Source organism: Dipodomys spectabilis, unplaced genomic scaffold (assembly GCF_019054845.1).
Source record: "Dipodomys spectabilis isolate Male_0828 unplaced genomic scaffold, ASM1905484v1 ptg000073l, whole genome shotgun sequence".
In the NCBI taxonomy this organism is placed as follows: domain Eukaryota; kingdom Metazoa; phylum Chordata; class Mammalia; order Rodentia; family Heteromyidae; genus Dipodomys; species Dipodomys spectabilis.
The window spans coordinates 2,902,529-2,924,526 of NW_024870750.1; the positions used below are offsets into that span (position 1 = coordinate 2,902,529).

The following is a 21,998-nucleotide window of genomic DNA, read 5'->3' on the forward strand; positions in this document are numbered from 1 at the left end:
TACAGTGAAAACAGAGGTTATACCATGGGGCAGAACATAAAAAAGAAACAAAAAAATAACATAGTACATTATAATATATTAAAAACAATAGCAAGAAAGATAAAGCCTCTTGTGTTCCTGTCTAGAGGTTCATTTCACTTCGAATCATTTTATCTAGCATATGTACGTAACTTTTGACCTTTTCTGCTTGTACTAGACATATACTAGTTATTGCAAATAAGGGAAGCCATGGGACCTATGTTTTTTTAGGCCTTTTCACTTAATATAATTTTTTCCAAGTCTTTCCATTTCCTAACAAATGGGGCGATGTCATTCTTTCTGATGGAGGCATAGAATTCCATTGTATGTAAATATATATAATATAATTGATATAATTGATAATATGATATGTAATTATATAATATATAATTATGTACACTATTATGTATTATAATATAATTTGCCTCATTTCCTGAGCTGTCCCTTGCTAGTGGCTAATGTGACAGTAGTTTTAGAGTTCCCAAGTTCTACAAATATATTCATTATTCAGCCAAAACAAGGCAGTTTCTCCCCCCTCTCTCTTATTTATTTTATTTATTTATGCATGCCAGTCCTATGGCTTGAAACTAGGGTCTAGGCACTGTCATTGAATTTTTTTGCTCAAGGCTGATGCTCTACAACTTGAGCCACAGCTCCACTTCTGGCTTTTTGTTGTTATTGTTGTTGGTTGTTTTTGGGTTTTTGGGGGGTAGTTAATTGGAGATAAGACTCTCATAGCCGGGCGCCGGTGGCTCACGCCTGTAATCCTAGCTACTCAGGAGGCTGAGATCTGAGGATCGAGGTTCAAAGCCAGCCCGGGCAGGAAAGTTTGTGAGACTCTTATCTCCAATAAACTGCTAGAAAACCGGAAGTGGTGCTGTGGCTCAAGCGGTAGAGCGCTCGCCTTCAGCTGAAGAGCACAAGGACAGCACCCAAGCCCAGAGTTCAAGCCCCACGAGTGACAAAAAAAAAAATAGACTCTCATAGACTTCTCTGCCTGGGCTGGTTTTGAGCCACAATCCTGGGATCTCAGCTACCTAAGTAGCTAGAATTAGAGGAGAAAGCCACTGGTGCCTGGCTCAGTTCTAGAATCTAAAGTGCTATTTTATAAAATTGTTTTAAGAATGCAGGGAGTTTCTAAAGTCTGCCTTTGAGCTCAAGTTAAGGGTTGTTCTGAAGATTTCTCAAGCTCCAAACAATATGGCACTTCTGTCCCCTGCAGATTGCTTCTGCTTTGGTGGTCTCCATGTAGATCATACTAGACATGCAGAGTATTAAAGTGTCTTCTTTCTTCTATGAGTTCTTAGCACCCCCATTCCACTACCTTTAGACACTCCCCGCTTTCACTTGTTTCCAGTTGTCACCGATATGGAAAAAAGATAAAGAAGAATTAGAATTAATAGAAACTTCTCCTTGTAGGGTGTCAGATCACACAACCAGGATTACACTAGATAGTCTTTGTATTTCTGCCAGGGGTTTGTGGATAAGCAAGAAAGAGGATTTGTATTTAAATACTAGAAACATTCTAATTCTTGGCTAGGTAGATTGTTCACTCTCTTATCTCTCATATTGTTTTTGTCTTCTCCCAATCATTTGTCCTCTGGATCTTGACAAAATGTCTGCATGAAATTAACAGGCATGCAAAGCCTGGATGAGCAAAACTGATTTGCCTATAATCTGTTTGTGAAGAGATCAGGACGTGGTTGAAGTGATTTTAATTCCAGAGCCCAAGTTGCTAGTCTGTCTTTTTGTCAGGCAATTAGTTCCACTGACTGGGCACAAATGCTGGGATGTAACCTGCCCAGGGGAGTGTGCAGTAGAAATGGCACAGTCTTTTTTCTTCTTCAAGTGATTTTCATGCCAGGTTTTTTGGGGGTTTTTTTTGGGGGGGGGTTGGTCTCTTTCATTTATTTTGGTAAAATTCCCTGCTCTGAGACCTCTCAATGACCCAGTGTCTGGCAATGGGTGGCCAAAGAACAAGACAGGACAGAAATCTGTATGTAAATGTTCCAGATAAAGACCTCATGGGAGGTAAACAAACTCTGGCAGAATTATTGCTTTGGATTATCTGGTTGTGTATTTAGATCCTCACACATGATTTAATTTTTTTCAGTGATACTAAATGATAGCTATTTGTATCCACTTTTGCTGATGATGCAATTGAGGGTTCAGAGGGAAGTTAGCAATTTGACAAAGTTATAGCTCTGCAGAGTGCAAATTGCAGATACATAGGGATATTCTTTCCCCTGAATCATGCTGGCTCCTCAGTAAACTTGAAGCTATTGCCTCTAGGATTCCAGGTGACGGTCATTTCACAGCACTTCCACATACTCAAGCAGAGGTACCTTAATTATCCTCCAGACCCAACTGAATCTGCTTCATTGAAGGCACAGCTTAGGTATAGCCATGTTTGTTCAGTGATGGAAGTACATTCTTCCATCTGGTTCTCATGATGAAGATGAGAAGTAACAAAGAAAGATATTATTATCTTTACCTATGAGGATTTCACCTGAATTAAAGGGAGCATTGCACATTTCCAAAGCCAAGTTAAGTGCATTTCTGAGTTGTTTTCATCAAGGTGACAACTTACCTGTAAAGCTGTCATACTTCTGCAAGCGAAGACCCTTCTTTACACATTTTTGTGTCCCTTTTCTATAATGCATAGAGAACATTTCTATGGTCACAGGAAGCTGACAACCTCACACAATACTCTACTTCAAAGTCAGAGATAGAGATTAGTAATTTTTGAATGAGTAAATAAATGAATGCCATCATGGATGTATTTTCTTAATATAGACTGAGTTAATTATGTGTTGAATTAGTGTTTGCCAGGAGAGTGGACTCTATTTTTCAGAATGAATCATCAAAAGACCCAAACAACTCATTTCTTAGAGGTGTCAAAATGCAATTATAAATGTCATGTTTAAATAATAGCAAGATGCTGGAGAAGGTTATTTGGTGATTACCATTATTTAATAGTAACTTAAAAACAAGGGAAGAACAATGTTTGTGCTAATCTGGCATTTAAACAGTCAAAACCAACTCTACTTAGATAATGAATTAATTCATATTTACTAAGAGCATATCACATTTAATGTTTCACCGTCTTTTGTTCAGCTTAAAATATGTCATGAGACATAACACGTGTGTTATTTTAGTATCCTCTCATCTATCTATGCCAAGAGTCTAATGTTGCCTTTCAGCACCGTAGCATTTTAATTTACCATGATGCCTAGCCAATGAGTGTAATACTCTGTGTTTCTTTGTCTTGATGTGAATGTCTCACCTACGCTTATATGGACACTTGAGTAAAAGAAAAAAGCTGTATTAAGACATGCCACAGAGGTTTGATTTCTTGGGCTGAATTTCCCACCAACATAAAGTACCTTCAATTGCTATATGCCCTACCCAACCTCTCAGTGTAGGAATGTTTCTTACTGCTGGTATTTTATGGAAACGTGGTAAAGGTTATGGTATCCTACAGTCCTTACATTAGCCAGGCTCATCTATGAGAAAGATTGTCTTTGACCAAGGCTGGTCTCATACAGTTCAGAGAAGGACATTATCTCTAGTAAAGAGCTGCCCGTTGGTTTATGGGTAGAATGCCTGTCAGCGCTACATTATGGGAACACAGCAATGACTGCCACACAGCCTCTGCTCTCAAGGAGCTTATGGTCTACTGGACACTCCATAGACTGGTAGTCTATCATCATAGATGGTGTTATCATAGATCAGTATCCCCCAAAACTGTTAGCTTAAATGATTGGTTTCTAGGCTGTGGTATTATTGAAAGGTAATGGAATCTTTAGGAGATGTGGCCTAGTTGAAGGACGCTAGTTAGGTTGTTGGGACATGACTTTGAAAGAAGATATATTGGAATCCTACATCCCCTCCTCTGTCTCTCTCCCACTCCCTCCCCCCTCTTTCTCTTCTCTCTCTCACCCCTCTCTCCTCCCCCCTCTCTCTCCATATCTCTCCCTTTCCATCTCTAATTCCCTCCCTTTTCATCTTTCTCTTTTCTGGTTATCTTGACATAATTATGCCTCTTCTGTCACATGTTCCTCCCATTATATATTATGCCATCATAGGCCCAAAGCACTAGGTCAAAGCAATCATGGGCTCAAGTCACCATGAACTCAAATGTTTGAAACCATGAGCCTCAAAGACACCTTTTTATATATAAATTGTCTCAGGGATTTTGTTGTAGGGCAGGGTTGGACGTTGACTAACAGGAAAAGCAGTCAGTGCTAAAATAGGGGTAAGCAGAGGCTGTTAAGGAAGCCGTATTATTCAGACTGGAAGGTTAGACTAGATTTCCCAGGGAAATGGCAACAAATAATGTCATGAAGCCTAGGTTATTTAGGCCCTGAGAGAAGGAAAGTAAGCAAGAAAGAGAGCGAGTCTTGATTAAGAGCTGAAACGGGCATAGAGTCATGGAAACATTGGGCATTCAAGGGCTTTCCAGCTGTGCTTTCTAATATGGTAATTGAATGACAAATACATTAAAATAAAATTTGAATGCAACACCTCCATTGTACAAGTTATATTTGAAGTACTTAATAACAACCCATAGCTACTGGCCTATAACAGTGCAGATATAGACCATTTCTACCAGCACAGAAAATTCTAGGAGACATTACAGCACTAGAGGCTGATGGGGGCCAGTCAGTGATAAGCTTTGAATGATATGCCAAGGTGTTTAAACTTTATTTAGTGGACAGTGAGATGCTTTTGAAGGATGTTATATAGAAGAATAAATCTATATGCTAAAAATATCAGTCTGGCCAGGTGCCAGACCATGGCTATAATTCTAGCTACTTAGGAGGCTGAGATCTGATTATCATGGTTCAAAGCTGGCCCAGGAAGGGAAGTCAGTGAGAAACCACAGAAAAAGCCAGAAGTTGTGCTGTAGCTTAAGTGGTAAAGTGCTAACAACCTTGAACAATAAGGAGTTTGGGGACAGCACCCAAGCCCAGAGTTCCAGTCCCCAGGACTGGCAAAAAAAAAATAAAAAATCATTTTGCGGGGCACAAAAAAAATAAAAAATCATTTTGCGGGGCACAAAAGGGATTAGAAAGAGGCAAGTCTAGGAGTTAAAGAGTGCTACATTAATCAGACAAGAGAAATGGGGGCCTGGAACAGGTGGGAAAGTGTATATATACAAGAGATACCAGAAATAGGATTCACAGGACATGTTAAACAATATAGAGCAACAACTTCACAGATAGGCAGGGGAGGAGGGTGGTCACTGGCTTGGGTAGCTGATTGACAGGATATTAACCTAAATAGGAAACCAAGAAAGCAGTCAGTATGAACAGTACAATCACTTCATTGTTGGTTTTGCTGTAATTGAGGTATATAAGGAGCTATCCAACTAGAATACATAAGGCCTTGATCCCAAGCCCAAGGGGAAATCTGGTCTGGAACAGAAGATGTTGAAGTTATCAAATGGCTGAAGCCACAAGCTCCCTGAGAGAGAATGTGTGGGGCTGCGAAGGTCAAGGACAAAACCCAGAGAACACTAAGGTGAGGAGCTTCCCCTGGGAAGAGGAACTAGAGAAGCTGTCTGTGAAATAGAAAGAGGACCAAGGGGAAAAAGGCATTCTTTGGGGGGTGGGGAAGAGGCTATTGAAACAAGTGTTTCAGAGCGCCCTGCAGGGGATAGAAGTTTCATTGAAGTGGGCTGAAGAGTGAATGGGAGTGGGAGACCAAAAGGCAGCCATGTACACATAATTCTTTCAAGAGACCTGGTAGCAAGGGACGGTAGAGCTGCAGGTGTCCCCTGCAGATGAGGGCTCTGTGAACCCCATTTTGTCCTGCACTGCTTGAAGCATGTTAGAAACTCAGCTGGATCTTCACCTTCAGCTTCATTATTTCAAGTGGAGGTTTTGCATAGAAGCTCCATCGAGATTTGCTTAATGACTTCTCAGCTTTCGAAGTATCAGGCTCTTAGTTGACTTAATTAAATATAAAGTCGTCTCGTTTTCATACATCTTTCCTCTTAGGTGATTTTCTGTGATTGAGTGAAAACGCCTCTGTCCTTTGAGAAAAAGAAGATTCTACGATTTAAATGAAGCTTATACTTTCAAGAAATCAACTGGGTCACCAGGGAATGACTCCTCCCAACCCCCAAACAAAATAAACAAGGACAAATGTTTTAATAAAAAATTTATTATGATTATTTACATCAGTTCCTTGATAAGCATATAAATGTAAACCTTCATTGTTGGTCTTATTTCACATCTGATTTATCCAAATTCAGAGTTAATACTGTCATTTGAGTGTTCAGGTAGTGAGAAAATTTTACTATATTCACAGAATATACATATGTGTGCCTTCAAACTGTGTGTCTCTTTAAGCCAGTGGTATAGACACTGTCCCATTGGCCCTGCTTCTGCTCCGCAGGTGGGCGCTGGAATCGGTCAGGTCCTCCATGTGCTCCTCGCTCTTCTTCTCCTTCAGGCTGTTGATGAATCTCAGGGTGATTTCATCCCATTCCTCAGGCAGCAGCATCAGCAGGAACCCAATGCAGATAATGATGGTGGCAGCCAGGCGAACAACGTTGAATATCACCTCCTGCTTCAGGAGGTCCACGGCTGGAGACGAAAAGTCATGTCAGACCCAATCAATGATTATTTCCAAGTTTCTCTGAAACAAGTGGCCAGACTCAGTGTGCCTTTTCAAGATTTCCCTAGGTAGTGTTTCCTTTTCCTGTATCACTACACTTGCTCTTCATTCTTTGTCTGGACATCATGCTTATCCATCAAGGGTTAGCCAATATTCCTTGTCATCTAACTCTATAATTTCTCCCGTTTTCCCTCCTAGCACTTTTCCTAGGTATGCATTTACCTAGCTCTAGTTTGGGCCATTGAAAAATAATGTGTGTGTGTGTGTGTGTGTGTGTGTGCGCGCACACACACACACACACACACACACACACACACAGTTACTAGGTTTAGAACTCAGGGCTGTGGACAATGTCCCTTAGCTTTTTCACTCAAAGCTGGTGCTCTACCATTTGAGTCACAGCTCTTCTTCTGCATAGTTGGTGGTTAATTGGAGAAAAGAGTATCACATGCTTTTTCTGCCTTACCTGGCTTTGAACCAGGATTCTTAGGCCTCAGCTTCCTGTGTAGCTAGGATTCCTGTGTAGCTAGGATTACAGGCATGGACCACTGGTGCCCTACCTAGAAATTTTTCATATGAACCAAAAGTTGTTCATGGGTATGTCTTTGTGCATGTTGTCTGTCTTCTTTCAGAATTTGAAGTGGAATTAATATAACATAACATCAATATTCCAAAGTGACCTTGGCAGCATTTATGATATTGTTTAAACATCCTCTGTCTAGTTCTAAAACATCTTTATCACCTCAAAATAAAACTCACACTTGTTAAGCAGTTACTCCTCAACCCTATTATCCTTATTCCCAAGCCTCTGAAACTTAGCAATCTGTTTTAGTTTTTTTGCTCTAGGTATACCTATTCTGGATCTTTCATATAAATGAAATTACATAATGTTTGGCCTTTTAGACTTCTTTCATTTAGCGTCATGTTTTCAAGGTTCAATTTTGTAGCACGTGTCATAACATGAATGGCTGAATAGTAGTCTATTATATGTGTCCCAATTTATTCATCGGTAGGTGAACATTTGAGTGTTTCTACCTTTTGGCCTTCAAGGAATAGTATTTCAATAAAGATTCAAGTACAAGAATATTTTCAAATCTATGTCTTCAATTTTCTTTTTGGAAATATACCTAGCTATGGAATTGTCTGCCACATATATGCTGCTCTTTTTGCTGTTTTGTTTTTGTTTTCTGTGCTAGTACTAGGGTTCAAACTTAGGGCCTTACATGCTCATTTAGCTTTTATTTTTGCTTAAGGCTGGAGCACTATCCCTTGAGCCATGCCTGCACTTCTGGCTTTCTGCTGATTAATTGGAGATAGGAGTCCCACAGACTTTTCTGCTTGGGCTGGCTTTGAACCATGATCCTCAGATCTCAGTTTCCTAGTTGTGTAAGATGCCCTTCCTTCCTCATATTCCATTCCATCCACCCAAACTCCCTAATTAGGTCTCTGCCTCTTACAGGAAGCCTCTTAGGGATGCCTTGTTCATGTGCTTCCAGTGCATCCAGTACCTGCCTGCCCTCTTTATAATGACTCAATTCCTTTGCTTTTTCTCTGTGAGATACACGGTTTTGAGGCAGGAACTGCACTTACTTGGGACCTATCACTAATGCTAATGGTGTTCCCAGCATATGCTAAGTGCTCAGAGGTTATTTGTGGAATGAGCGAATTATGGTGGAATGGATGAACTTCCTTGGCAGCTCTGCTTCATTGAGCTATTCCTTTCCTCTGGAATGTCCTATCGCTTTTGGAGTCCATCTAATGCAATTTAGAATCTAATAATAAGTGACGTTGTACAGTTCCATGTTGTTTTTGTATATGTTGCTTTGCTTTGCCAAATTCAATTGTAACCATCTTAAGAGAACAAGAATGTAATATTTTTTTTTCTGTCCTGTTTACAGCCCTGATCCTTTAATACATGCTCAAAAAACGGCTGCTGCTTGTAAGGGTGACTCTAGGCAAGACTTTGAATCACAGAATTTTCAAGCTGGAGGGACTGTGCAGTGATTACCCATTCTCATTCCTAGTCTCACTAAAAAGATAATCCTGGAAAAATAGCATTTCCTGCTGCCCCTGAAGCAAATCCAGTTGCTTTTCCTAGAGGACCACCTACTCAGCCCCAGGAAGAAGTTCCCACAGCTCCCCACGGATAGCCTGAAGGGGAGCCAGTGCCCTACATGGTTCTTGCTCCTTTGTTAGTGACGTTTACTTGAGAGTCCTCTGCTGGGATGCCTTTTGTTTCCACAGGACTTCCTCTAAAAATACCACAAAATTAGGTTGTCAGGGAGATTACATGAAACCTAAATGATACATTTGGTATTTATTTCTAAAAGCACCACCAAGTTAAAAAAACAAAACAAAACAAAACAACCCCAACAGTGTTTTTGTAGCTGTAATTAAAAAATCTGCTGCATAGTGATTCTGTTGTCTGCCACCTTCATGAAATTTAAGACCATCTGAGGCATAATGCATAACTGCTAGAGAAAACAAGCCAGCACATACGGCAAACATGAACAGGAGACTTATGGTGGTGGTCAAATGGTACCTGCGTTTCCAGGGACGCTGAGCACTGTGCCAATGGAGATTAAGATTGGGTATGTCAACACCACGCCCACGTTCACCAGGATGTTGAAGGCTGTAACATCAAAGAAGATATTACGGAATGAAGGGGAATTGGGATACTAGACGTCTTAATGCAAAGCAGTCATTGTTTCTGTACATGTGCCTTCTCAAGTATCTGCACCTTGATCAATTAGTCCTCTAATCTTGCCTGAATTAGCCATGGTCTTTTGTCCTTCCCTGCCAACTGTTTGCCTCAGCTCTTGCCAACTGGCTGGTAAAGGCATGTGAGTCTACATTGCTTATTAGCACTATAAAGACCAGCTAGGGCTAGCCAGAGGTTGAACGCAAATTACCAAATGAAGTTTGGCGCTTCATTACTTTTGTCACTTGGCCACGTTACGGCTCGACCCTGGATGATGAAAAGTTTGCTCACTTCTAAAGGGACAGCTATCGTCTGATAGCTTATGCTATTGTTTCCTTCCGCTCTTAAGGTCATTATCATACACGCACATCCTCCTTTGACAACGTAAGGAAAAGAATATCATTTTAATGTGCTATCTAAATCATGGTACTCAGTCCAAGTTTAAATGCAATTCAGGCAAGTAAAATGAATGGATGAGCAGACCTACGCTTGGGCAAAGGCACTATCCCTGGAGGATAAGAAGTTTGCAGCCATTGCTACAGGAAATGTGAGGCAGTTCAGAGCACGGACTGCTGTCTCCCAGATTTACCTCTGAGCAGGCCCGAGTAGGTTGTAATGGATTCCCAGGAGAACCTTAAGATGGTAAGTACGGAGGACTCTAAATCCCCAGGGTTTGTAAGCAGTCAGGAAAGGGCCTGTCTCTTCAAATTTGTCATAGCCCAGCTTTGACATAGTGAACTCTATTGTACACTGTGTGGGTCTGGTTGAGCAGTTACAGTGTTCAGCTGGTGCTAAGCCTACTAGCGTGGATTTGGGGCAATATTAGGCACACTAAGAAATATGTACATTTATAGAAGGCTATTTGCAGTGAAGTGGAAACTATGTGTTTGCAGTAGGGGCTAGGAGTCAGTGAAATGTTGGTTTTGTTGGCAGTTAGGTTGTTTTTGGCCAGAAAATGATCCAGGCACTTTTAATTAGGATACTTCTGTCTTATAGAAACACTGCTATTGATTTCCACTCAACTTAGCAGTGGTAATGAGTGATGCTAGCCATACCATTTTGGCTTTGAAAAGTAGAACTCCAGGGACCAACAACTAATGGCTGACTTTTCTCCTGCGTGTTTTCTGGTTATTTAAGACCTCCCCTTAAGAGTCTGGGGGTGGGGTTGAAGTTGAAAAATAAGTGACCCAATCAATACCCTGGCTGGAATCACATCTTCTCCTGGGAACTGCCATGCTGCTGCTAATTCAGATGCTATCAGTTTGGTTAAGAAGGTCAGCTGAAGGTAGGCAGAAGTCCTACAGGTAGAGTGTGGTGGGTAGATGTGGGGCAGACAGAGGGACTAAACTTGGGCAGTGTGTGGAAAGAGGAGTCAAATGGGAATGGTTTAATTCTGAGTAAACAGACACTAGGGCATTGGGTGATTGCTGTCTTGACTGCTTGGAGAGAAGAAATCAGGTTCATTCTTTTTCCGGCTCCTCTTATTCCAAGGAGTGCAGCTTGAAAGTGGGAGCCGTCCTTGCTCCGAAAGTGAGCAGGGTAACAACAAACGGACTTGGGTAGGAGCCTGCAAATGAGCGAGGAGCTCTTCAGAATCAGTCAGCCTTGTAGTCTTGTGTGTGTGTGTCCCGAGCGCAAGGCCACTAGTGGCACATGCTAGGCCAGGAGCAGTGGTGTCCGGGATCACAGACAATCTGTTCCATGCTCAGGCAATTGTAAGGGTGGCAAGCCAAGGGACACGTCGTTTGCTTCTCTTTTTAAATAGGAACTAATTTTCTAAAACTAAAATAGCTTGGAAGTGTCTGCCAACAGCATCTCAGTGTGCGTTACTTTTTGAATGATGAGAAGTATAATAATCTGTAAATGGGAATAAAGGAAAAGAAAAAGCAAAGGAGAACGTGGGAGCCTAGAGCTGAAGTAAGGAAGATAGACTCCCTGGTCTAGGGAGCTGGAGGGGAAAACATGAAAAAGGATTTTTGCTTTATTTATTACTAGGCACGGTGGACTTAATCTAGACAGCCAAGCATCTTCTCCTTGTCAGGGCTTCCTATTACCAAACATGCTCTCTAAGCTCAGCAGTCAGCTACTTAATACACAGTTGTGAGCCTGGCACCTTCTGGATTACATATTAAGTACGTTTTAAACCAGGAGCCTGCACGAGCTACTTCTGTCTTGAGTGCCATCTCTTTCCTCTCTCTTGAGTCTGCTTCTTAAGGCAATTTTGGTGTCTGGCCCTAGGGTTTGAACTCAGAGCCTGGGCACTGTCCCTTAGCTTTATTGCTCAAGCCTGATATTCTGCCACTTGAGTCACAGTTCTACTTCTGGCTTTTTGCTGTTTAATTGAAGATAAGAGTTACCTGCCTGGGCTGGCTTCAAACTGTGGTCCTCAGATCTCAGCCTCCCGAGTAGCTAGGATTATGGGTAGGAGGCCATTTTGAACACTGAGTTTCTTAGATGTTCCATACCCTCTCTCACCTCTGCCTGACACTCCATGGCACACATGTGTAGAATAAGTCACCTAGCACATCATAAAGATGGGATGAGGCTACCTGAAGGCCAATGGAAAACAGTGACCTAGACTGCCACTTGCATGCCTTAGCATGCCACAGATAGCTATGAAAAGACCCTTCTGAACTTTCAGTAATATGAACTAGTGCAAGCTTGAGCAATAGAACATAGGGAATACTACTACTAGGACCATCTGGCAGAGGATAAGTTGACATAGGAAATAAAGGCAAAACATGTGCCCACTTACCCAACCACAGCCCTGCCATCCCGCAGAGACAGCCCCATGGCAGAGCTGCAAAAGAAGACCAGTGCTCCACTTTGGTGAAATACAGGATGACAGGGGTGAAGGAGATGAAGATCAAATTGAAGAAACCCAAGGTGGAGACAAAGTGTGCAGCTTCACCAAAGTTGGCACTTCCCAGAAACATCTTAAACAGAACCTGGAAAGAGGAAGAAACTCTTCAGCTACACAGCTGGAGATTTGGTTGGAGCAGAAAGGCGAGTTCTACTGATGACACAGTGAGCATACTGGTCCAGAGTTCATCTCTGTGTCTTCTGGCTCCGTCAGCTCTGTGGCACAAAATAGACTGCTGAAATAGGGAACTAAAATACCCTAGGCTGGATGTCGGTGGCTCACACCTGTAATCCTTAGCTACTCAAGAGGCTGAGATCTGAGGATCACAGTTCAAAGCCAGCCCGGGCAGGAATATCCATGAGACTCTTATCTCCAATTAACCACCACAAAACTGGAAATGGTGCTGTGGCGCAAGTGGTAGAGTGCTAGCCTTGAGCTGAAGAGTACAAGGACAGTGCCCAGGCCCAGAATTCAAGCCCCACGACCACAACCACCAACAACAAAATACCCTAGATCTCTCACATGAAACAGCAACTGCTATGAGATGGATTTCATATAGTGTTGAAAATAGCTGGGGTACTATATTCTATGGAAAGAGCAACCATCAGGGTGGGTACAGGGGGAATGAGAAATCACAGGACAGACAAGCCCAGCAAAGTCTAGGCTAGAAATGCCATCCACTCTTCCTTTCAAGATGGTATTCACTGCATCCTTATTTTGATAGATAAAGAAAATTAAATTGAACAGAGAGCCTGTTATTAGGTTGTTGAAATACTAATGCCTTGAATTTCTAAGCACTCTTTCTATCTGAGCTTATAATGTCTTCAAAAACATTATGTTAATTTATTTTATTTTATTTTTTTCTGGATTGCATATCTAGGTACAGAGAATGAATGCAAGAGATCTAATTTGAAGCCATAGAACAGGCTAGGGCAGAAAGCTAGCCCTAAGTCCATATTTTGTGCTTTCTTAACCCCTGTTCTGGGCTTTAAGAACAGCTCAAGAGGTAGAAGGCCTGTCTAGCAAGCATAAAGTCCTAAGTTTAAACCCCAGTACTACCACATACAATCATACATAATGAATCTCTTCTTCCTTTACTAACTCACTAACTAATATTATAGAATGAAGCAGATTATTTTTGTTTAGAGTCATGGTACAGATATTATTTTGTACATGCCAGCAATGATTATAGAATGAATATATTCTATTACCTGGTCGATACACATATCTCTGTAAAATGGCCATTTTGGCTTTCTAGCAATTCCGTGTACTGTTTTATGTAAATTTGTTAGTTTTTCTCCTGAAAGATTTAGTCAAGAGCACTTGAACACATATTAGTCTCTGGTCATTTCAGACTTCTTGGCTGAATTTCCACTGAGGAGCAAGTTAGGCACTAATGGCAAATAAGTAACTTGTCAAGCTTGTCACACAGAATCAACGAGCCAAGAAATGTCAATATGGAAGTAAACTTACCCACATTGAGCCACTGTGGTGGTGAATAATCAAAACAGGGCTCCAGAAAGATGTAAAGGATTTTTTTTTCACTGAGGTGGATTTGTTTTGTTTTGTTTTTTAAAAATAGACACTAGGAAAGATGAAATTGGAATTGTCCTTTGGATATATTCAGAAAGTATACTGGGTCTTAAAATTAGAACTTCAGAGAATAACCCTTTAGATCTGCTTTGAGTCCTTGCCCGTAAAGTCAAGTGCAATGACCCTGAATGACATTTTCATGGATGACAGAGAGAGCCCATGGAGAGAAAAGAGTGAGCAGATAGAGCAGACTTAAGAAGAAAAGTGCATTTGAACATCGGCTCCTGAAGCCTTGGGTCCATATGAAGTCAACATGAAGGTTTCAAATGACAGCTTCTTTGTTATGCTTGCAACTCCTTTGGGTTAAAATCATGATGACTGATTGTAAGTGAATGAAACACAAAGGAAGCAAAGTCTTTCTTTTCTGCTCTCATTGCCTGATATATGGGGGAGGAGAACATGGCACCCGGGCTGGGAGCCGGCTAGTCCAAAGTATCCTCTTCATTCTATCACTTCCTGGATGTATGAATTATGGCTATTTACTCAATCTTTCATAGTCTCCATTTCCTCATCTGGAAAGTCGCAATAAATATCTGTGCCTCATAAAGTTGTGTTAATATAGGTGATATTTTTCTGGCAGGCATCCACCACAGAACATGTACTCGGTAACTAGTTCTTATTATTGTCTAAACACACCTACTGTTTTCTAACCAATGGTTTCATTGTACTCCCCTATTTTCTCTTTTAACTCTAAGCTGTGAGTGACAGATTGACGACTGGCAAAGATGTATAACCTACCTTGTATAATGCAGATGTGGAGGCTGAGCCCACTGCAAACGCCACCCCTATGATGGAGTCAGCATGGAAATTATCTGCATATGCCATCATGACAATGCCCGTAATCGCCATTATTGCAGCAACTATCTGTCAAGTAGAATGGAAGAAAAAAAATTATGCCTTCGTATCCCAGATCAAAAGGCTGAAGACTTCATGAAAGTTGTTAAGTATTTCCTTCAGTCTAATTAGCTCTCTCTATCCCTATTAAAGTGTAAGGAGGGTTAGTATTAAAAATAAGTCAGTATGCTCATGAGAACATCCAGGCAGAGACTATAACAGCTCCTCTCACATTTTCGTTAAGGAGTAATCATTTTAACTTAACTTTTCAGCTCAACTTTCTGGAAATTTTTATCCATACTGATGAAATGGATTTAATAGGAAGCTACCTCTAAGTGTTTTCATCTATACCGTATTCTTTTCCTTCAGATAATTCAGCATACATTGTCATCTTGTTCCTTGGACAAACATATCCATTTCTCATAGTCTCTACATAACTAGGACTTGATTAGAGAGACATAATTTGAGTACAGTTAAGAGGCAAAACTTAGACCAAGGACAAACAAGACAATGAATAACCTTCTCAGTGATTTATGCAGCAGCAAGCTGAGTTTGGACGATCACTTGGAATGTTAAATAGAGGCCACATCTTCCTCTTGTTTACATGCAAATTGATTCAATTTTTAAGGTAAACTACAGAAAGATAATATCATTTAATTATGCTATGGCATTCATTAATTGCATAAAGTGAAATATTCATAATTTGACTGACATCATAAAGCTAGGATCCTTGGTATATTAAAAGTCCACTGCCTTAGTTTGTATCTATTTAATTGTCTTAAACTGGAAGCAATTCAGAGTAACAACAAAGAGGAAAACAGCAACCCTGGAATGGGGAGTCATGTGGCATTTTCTCACTGACTTTAAAGTTAAGATGAGAAATTTAAACCTAAGTGGAGATTAATTTTGCTAAACTTCACTTCTAAATACTCCCAACTAACTTACTCTGTAGCTAAGCCTTTCATGTCTCTGATGTTTGGAATCTCTTGAACATTATGAGTGAATTACTTATTATAAGAATACACCGATTGTTAGTTAACGTGTGACTCTGGACTGGAGGACAGGGTTAACTCAGGTGCTGCTGCAGCAATGCCTTTGTTAATGACCACCCAAGGTAAATACAGAGGGCGATGGTCTCACAGGTGTCTCCACACTGAAGTATCCTTTGTGAAAACCAACAGGAGGAATTGAGAACAAACACCAACAGTGAAAAACCACCTTCATAATATGTTATCCAGAAGGCTGTCAGATGAGAGGCATTTCTGTTACTGAGCAAATATCTTACTCTACATCACTGCCAGGTCTGCTTCTATTCATCTCTGTCTCAAACTGGGTAATAGGATTTAATACACAAGCATGCCATATCAAGGAAAATTTCCAAATGAAAGTAATATACTCACAAATAAACGTGGTGAGAGGGTTACCTGGACCTAGAAATTGTTTGAAGGTTATCATTTTCCTTGATTTGGGGATTTATGGTTCAGCCAGAGATTGCAATCATTTTGGGAATGATCTGATTTCAGAGAAATGAACAGGCAGCTTAAACACTGACATACTGTTTTGTGCTTAAATGATGTTCATGGGCTATGTTATTCATGTGCATAGATAGATTTCCATTATAATACTGAACATAAAAGATAATAAACTTGAGTTGTGTTGGCCAACCATCAGTTATAGGTTCTTGGCCAAATAATCGTGGTTATTTCCCGACTATGTTAGAAAAGATAGTGGTGATGTATGGTTTTTATCCCTGAAATTAAAATTCTTATGAAAAATTTTATTGTACAATATTACGTGTAGATTATCATGTATAATATATAATTCTGAGTTGAGGGAACAAATGAAAACAAGAAATCCTGCCTCTAGTGCCAAGGTAACAGGTGGAAATTCTTCCTTTTCTGAATTAACCATTAGTAAAAATATAAATGTATGAACTTTGTATTTTTAAGTTTTCTCAAGATAGGAATTGGAGATGGATAAGATGAAATAATTTTATAGCAATTCTAAATTATAACCCTAGTGAGTCTCTTAAAAAGCTCTATTACTTGTTATATTCAAGTACTTGTAAAAAATATTCGCCTCAACTACTTAAATTGATGTGTCAATTATACCAGTGTCTCTTTCAATTGCTTTCATAGAGAGAAGCATTTTTCGCCTTAGGGAGCCTGATAATGCTGTATGTGAAGTTCTGACAGCGTGAAAAGCTGAATATTCGAAATGTTAGACAAACCCTTCTTCATGGGGCAATCATTTATATAGGTTTGATAGTAGATTCCTGGAGGGAGGAGATAGGATAAATTACAAACAACATTTGAATTTATAATTTATAACTATCTGATAGGATAAATCCTCTATGGTTTGTTGTAAGAAATTCTCAACCTATTTTCTAAGTATCCCTATATACCAGCTCATCTTGAAAATGCAGGAATGTTGAGTGGGAGGCCCAGTTGAACCAATTCATTTGAATGATTTCAGAATGATTCTGCTTGACACCATTGGAATAACATTGGAGAGGAAGTACTCTTTAAATGTCCAGAGAGCAAATAACCTAAATGTAGATTTGAGTCACACGGATTTTCAGAATCAGTCATCAGAGGAAGGATTCATAGTTTTCTCTTCTCAGCAAAAACACATGAAATATTCTTGTTTGTGCTCAACACACTGGAAATTCAACTCCAGGAAGTTTGGGTTTAAAAAATTATCTGAGGAGCTGGGAAGGTGGCTCAGTGGTAGAGCACTTGCCTTGCATGCCTGAGGCCCTGGGTTCAATTCCTCAGCACCACATAAGCAAAAAGAAAAAAGCCAGAAGTGGCGCTGTGACTCAAGTGGTAGAGCGCTAGCCTTGAGCTGAAGCATGGAGGGACAGCAACCAGGCCCAGAGTTCAGGCCCCACTACCGGACCCCCCCAAAAAAAATATCTGAAAAAAATCCTACTATATGCTTTTTACTCAGTGACCAGGACAAAAATACTTCTGGCACATGGTAGCATCTGAGGTCCTCTCCCGCTAAAAATGCACCATTGAATGAATGGTCCCAGTTTTTGGATTCCAGAAAGTATGGCTCTGCTGACAACCTGTTGCAGTTTCAGCCTATCAACAAACCACAAATGTCTGAATAAAATTGAGAACACAGCATGACCGTGACTTGAATCTTGGTGATGTAGCAGTACTAAATAGCAATTGTTATAAATTTATCTTTCAAAAAAAATCACGCTAGAGAAACATTGAGCATTGTCTATTTTGTTTGTTTTCATATATCTTTGCTTTTTCCATTTCCCACTCAGGTCCTCAAAAGGCCACAAGAGTCAGTCTTCTCTATCTTTCCATGAAGGCTTAGGAGCCTCATCCCACGCACTGTGTTCTATTCACACATCACTTCCAGTGATCCGAAGGTATTGAAATGAATCTTCAGTTCAATTCTCTTCCTATAGTGTTCCTTTGAGGATCTTATAGGTCTAACAGAGAATGTCATCCAAATCGGTTTCCTTGAATCTATGTCTGCTTTTGGAGAGTAAGGGAACGTGAAGGATTCTCGCTGGCTTAAGGAACCCTCAAGTCCCAAAGGCAATAGCAATTCCTTCAATAAAGGTCTCAAACTACACTGCTCGCAGTGGCTATGCTCAAGTTCAAGCCTACAGGTCTGCAGTTAAGGAATACATTTATAGCTTGGCCAGTGATAGCTGCATTGATGATCATCAGTGCATTTATCTATTTAGGTAGATCCATTGGTGAGCAATCATGGTGATGTAGAGTCAAACTTCTGCCAGAGTCATAAAAAGAACTCTTTCTTTCTTTTTTTTTTCTTTTACAGTGGTAGGGAGACTTGACCCCAGGGCCTCACTCTTGCTAGGCAAACACTCTATTACTTGAATCACATCCCTCAGCCCTTTTTACTTCAGTTATTTTTCACATAGGGTCTTTTTGTTTTTCTGGTATGTTCTTTTCCTGAATAACTGAGATTACAGGTATGAGCCACCAGGCCCAATTCAAGAACTATTTCTTTTAATCAGATCCAATTAAATTGAACATGGGCTGAAGTGTGAGAAATGACAACCTCTCAGGTTGTGCATATGAAGAGGAGGAAACAGAACTCCAAAGGGGCAAACTCAAGGGAGTTAGGGTCTCTGGATTTCTAATTCCTTTACATCAATTTATATGTGTATAAAATCTAGTTAAATAAGATTTGAAAGGAAGGTCTAGATGGAAAGTATGTGTGTGGGGGGAGATCCAAGAAGATTCAAGGATATATTTGGAGGGTAGACCCACTATACGTGGATGAGGGAATTCTGGATTCGTTATGGGCATTGAACCTGAGAGCTATTACAACCCAGATTTCTCTCTTGATTCTATTCCTTGCCAAAAGAGGATGAGAGGTATGGATCACACTCCACTACTTTTCTGACAAGCACAAAGTTTCCCGATTAAGTCTATGCTGCACATGAATGAGCACTCGCCAGAGGCAGCATGGAAACTAGTGGTCACCTTGAATATTTTCTTAATATCAACTCAAGTCTATTGCAGCTCAGCTCCCAGGCCCTGCTTTCAAGTGTACCATAGGCCCCACTGAAATTTAAAGTGCAGATAATGCAATCAGTTTAGCTGACATACTCCTGTCAGACTTCGGTGGTCTCAAAAGATTCCTAAAGAACCAATGTGTGAAATGAACTCCCTAGAGATCCACCTATAGCTGGAAGAGAGCTGGGTAGCACAGGAACATTTATGGAAAGTTTACAAATTCATCCTAGAACTGCTAAGAAAGTTGGGGTCTGCTGAGCCATTCTCTGACCATTAATTTTCTCCAGGTCTTCAAGGAAATTTGAAGGTCAAGGAAAAATGTGATTATGTAACTGTCACCTCTCTGCACATCACCTTCACAATAACATTTAAGAAATTTTTAAAAAGGAAGAAAAATGTGAAATAATAAAAATAAAATAGAAGGGAAGGACAAGATCTGAAATAAAGCTAAGTTTATGACAGCTACCTTCCATTGCAGTGAAATAGGCTCAGCGACAGAAGACAATTCTCAGTTGGCCAGTTGTTGTTTAGTATTGTCTTTGTGGTGCTGGAGATTGAACCCAGTAGACTGACCCTGGGGCAGGTTAGGTAAACCCTTTATCACTGAGCCACATCTTTGGAACCAAGAACCTTCTTTCAGTAAAGTTCTAATGAGTTCTGTGGTTCTCATGAGTTTAAGATACATAGCTACATTATACATGATCTCAAGGATAGGAAAGCCCCTACATTCAAAGCTGCAAAAACTAGATGAGCATTTTCTAATATTTTTGCAGTATTCTGAAAAATTGTAACCTCTTAAAAAAGTATGCTCTTTTCTATGTAGTGATCATGCATGAACTGTAAGCAACTGTTCAGAAGTATTTTACCATACTAAAGATTACCAGTACATTGGTTGAAATAACTATATAATAGAAAATGAATGTCTCAGATTACATTTCTACCTATAATCCAGAGGATAGTCCAAATAAATATTAATAAACTGCTCAGATTATAAAATTCATTTTTATGTGAATATTGCCTTTCACAGTCCAGGTGAACATGTAACTACTAACAGAGACTTATTGGGGGGGGGGGGAGCTGTAGGGAGAAGGCTCATACCAGAGCTTGAACTGAAGACCTTATCTTTGCACTTGGTGATTTTTTCCCCTCATAACCAATATTCTACCACTTGAGCTATGCCTTCAGCTCTACATTTTGCTGGTTAGTTGGAGAGAAAGAGTCTGAGATCCTCAGATCTCAATCTCTTGAGTAACTCAGATTACAGGCCTGAGCCACTGGCACCCACCCTGAAATTATAACTTCAAGTATCTTTTTATTCTTGTTGCCATTAAAACAACAACAAAACCAAAGTAAGCTAGGTGCTGATGACTCATACTTGTAATCTTACTCAAGAAGCTGGAGTCTGAGGATGGAGGTTTGCAGCCAGCATGGGCAGGAAAGGCCTGAGACCCTCATCTCCAATTAACTAGCAGAAACCTGGAAGTGAAGCTATGGCTCAAAGTGGTAGAGCACTGGCCTTGAGCAGAAAAGCTCAGGGACAGTGCCAAGGTTCTGAGTTCAAACCCTACAAAGACTACCACCACCATAAAAAACAACAACCAAAGTAAAGCTGGGTGCTAAGGCTCATACTTTTAATACTAGCTAGTCAAGAGACTGAGATCTGAGAATTGAGGTTCAAATCCAGTCAGGGCAGGAACGTTCATGAGATTCTTATTTCCAATTAACCACTAAAAAGCCAGAAGTAGAGCTATGGTTCAAGTGGTAGAATGTCAGCCTTGGGGAAAAAAAACTAAGGGGCTGTGCCCAGGCCCTAAGTGCTACCACTGGCACAACAGAAAACAAACAAAAGCACAAAAAACTGAAGAAGGTCAGAACTTTTCATTTGAAATATGATCCTTTTTGGAACTTGGCAAATGAGAATTATAACCCAATCATTATCTGTCTTGAAACTCCTGAAGTTTCAGCATGAACAAGAAAGATAAATTTTAACTTGATAACTGACTTACAGCATCTCTTTACTGCTTTATTTGGAGTCCAATGGGGTGATATCTGGAGGGACTGAGCTTCAGATTATTTATAGATGTAAACAATAAGAGCATCATTTACATTGCCAGTGCTGTATTTGTCCTCCTTTAATTTCTCAAATGACCTAATTATACATGTTCTGTATATGTCTCACAAGGAAAAGAGTTGCTGACATTGTCGAAAGGCGAAATGCTGAATATGTTTTGGTGCTTCTCATATTTCATGGCCTAATTGTGGGCATCATGAAAATTACACCTTGGCATTCTTCTGGAACTTGGTCTTGAACACTTGCTAGTGTTTCATAGTGAGAATTAGAACCCTTGTTTGGCTCAAAAAAAATCTGACTTGGTTGACCAACTTGCCTGACATGAATACTTATTAGTTGGCTATCTAGGATGTCTTAAATTATGCGCAGATTTTATTAATAAGTACTTGCTGGGTAGTTAACATTTCTTCTTTCAGGATTCATTTCTTATCGAGCCTAGATTAGTCAGTTACCTGAGTCTGATGGAACAAATTACCACAAATTCTATGACTTAACACCATAATCTCTGGAGGCTGGAAGTTTAAAACCTAGCAGAGTCCTACTCCCCATGGTTTCTCTAGGAAAAACATATTTCCTGCATCCTCCAGGTTGTGGGGCTGCCCTGACACTCCTGGCCTCTGTCCTCTGTGTCTGTGGTCATAGTACCTCTGCTCTCTGTGTGTCTCTCCTGCGTGGATTTCTTGTAAAGACAGTTATTATTGGGTTTATGGCCTACCTAGATCACAGGATGATATCCCTTTCTCCAGATCCTTAAGTTAGTGACAGCTATAAAAGCTC

General features: G+C 40.3%; 1 protein-coding gene across 2 annotated transcripts in view; it reads right to left on the reverse strand.

Annotated features, from left to right (window-relative positions):
- Positions 1–6,173: 6,173 nt before the first annotated feature.
- Positions 6,174–21,998, reverse strand: part of Slc35f4 (solute carrier family 35 member F4) — a 206,179-nt gene continuing 190,354 nt past the window's right edge. The window contains exons 1-5 of one of the 2 annotated variants that reach the window (XM_042682555.1): positions 14,966–15,048; positions 14,541–14,666; positions 12,102–12,294; positions 9,188–9,277; positions 6,174–6,614 (exon numbers count right to left, since the gene is read on the reverse strand). In XM_042682555.1, coding sequence (XP_042538489.1) covers positions 6,373–6,614; positions 9,188–9,277; positions 12,102–12,294; positions 14,541–14,651 — 636 coding nt within the window. In that variant the 5' untranslated portion in view covers positions 14,652–14,666; positions 14,966–15,048 and the 3' untranslated portion in view covers positions 6,174–6,372. Of the gene's footprint in view, positions 6,615–9,187; positions 9,278–12,101; positions 12,295–14,540; positions 14,667–14,965; positions 15,049–21,998 lie in introns of those variants that run through there. The other variant, XM_042682554.1, reaches the window with a different exon arrangement.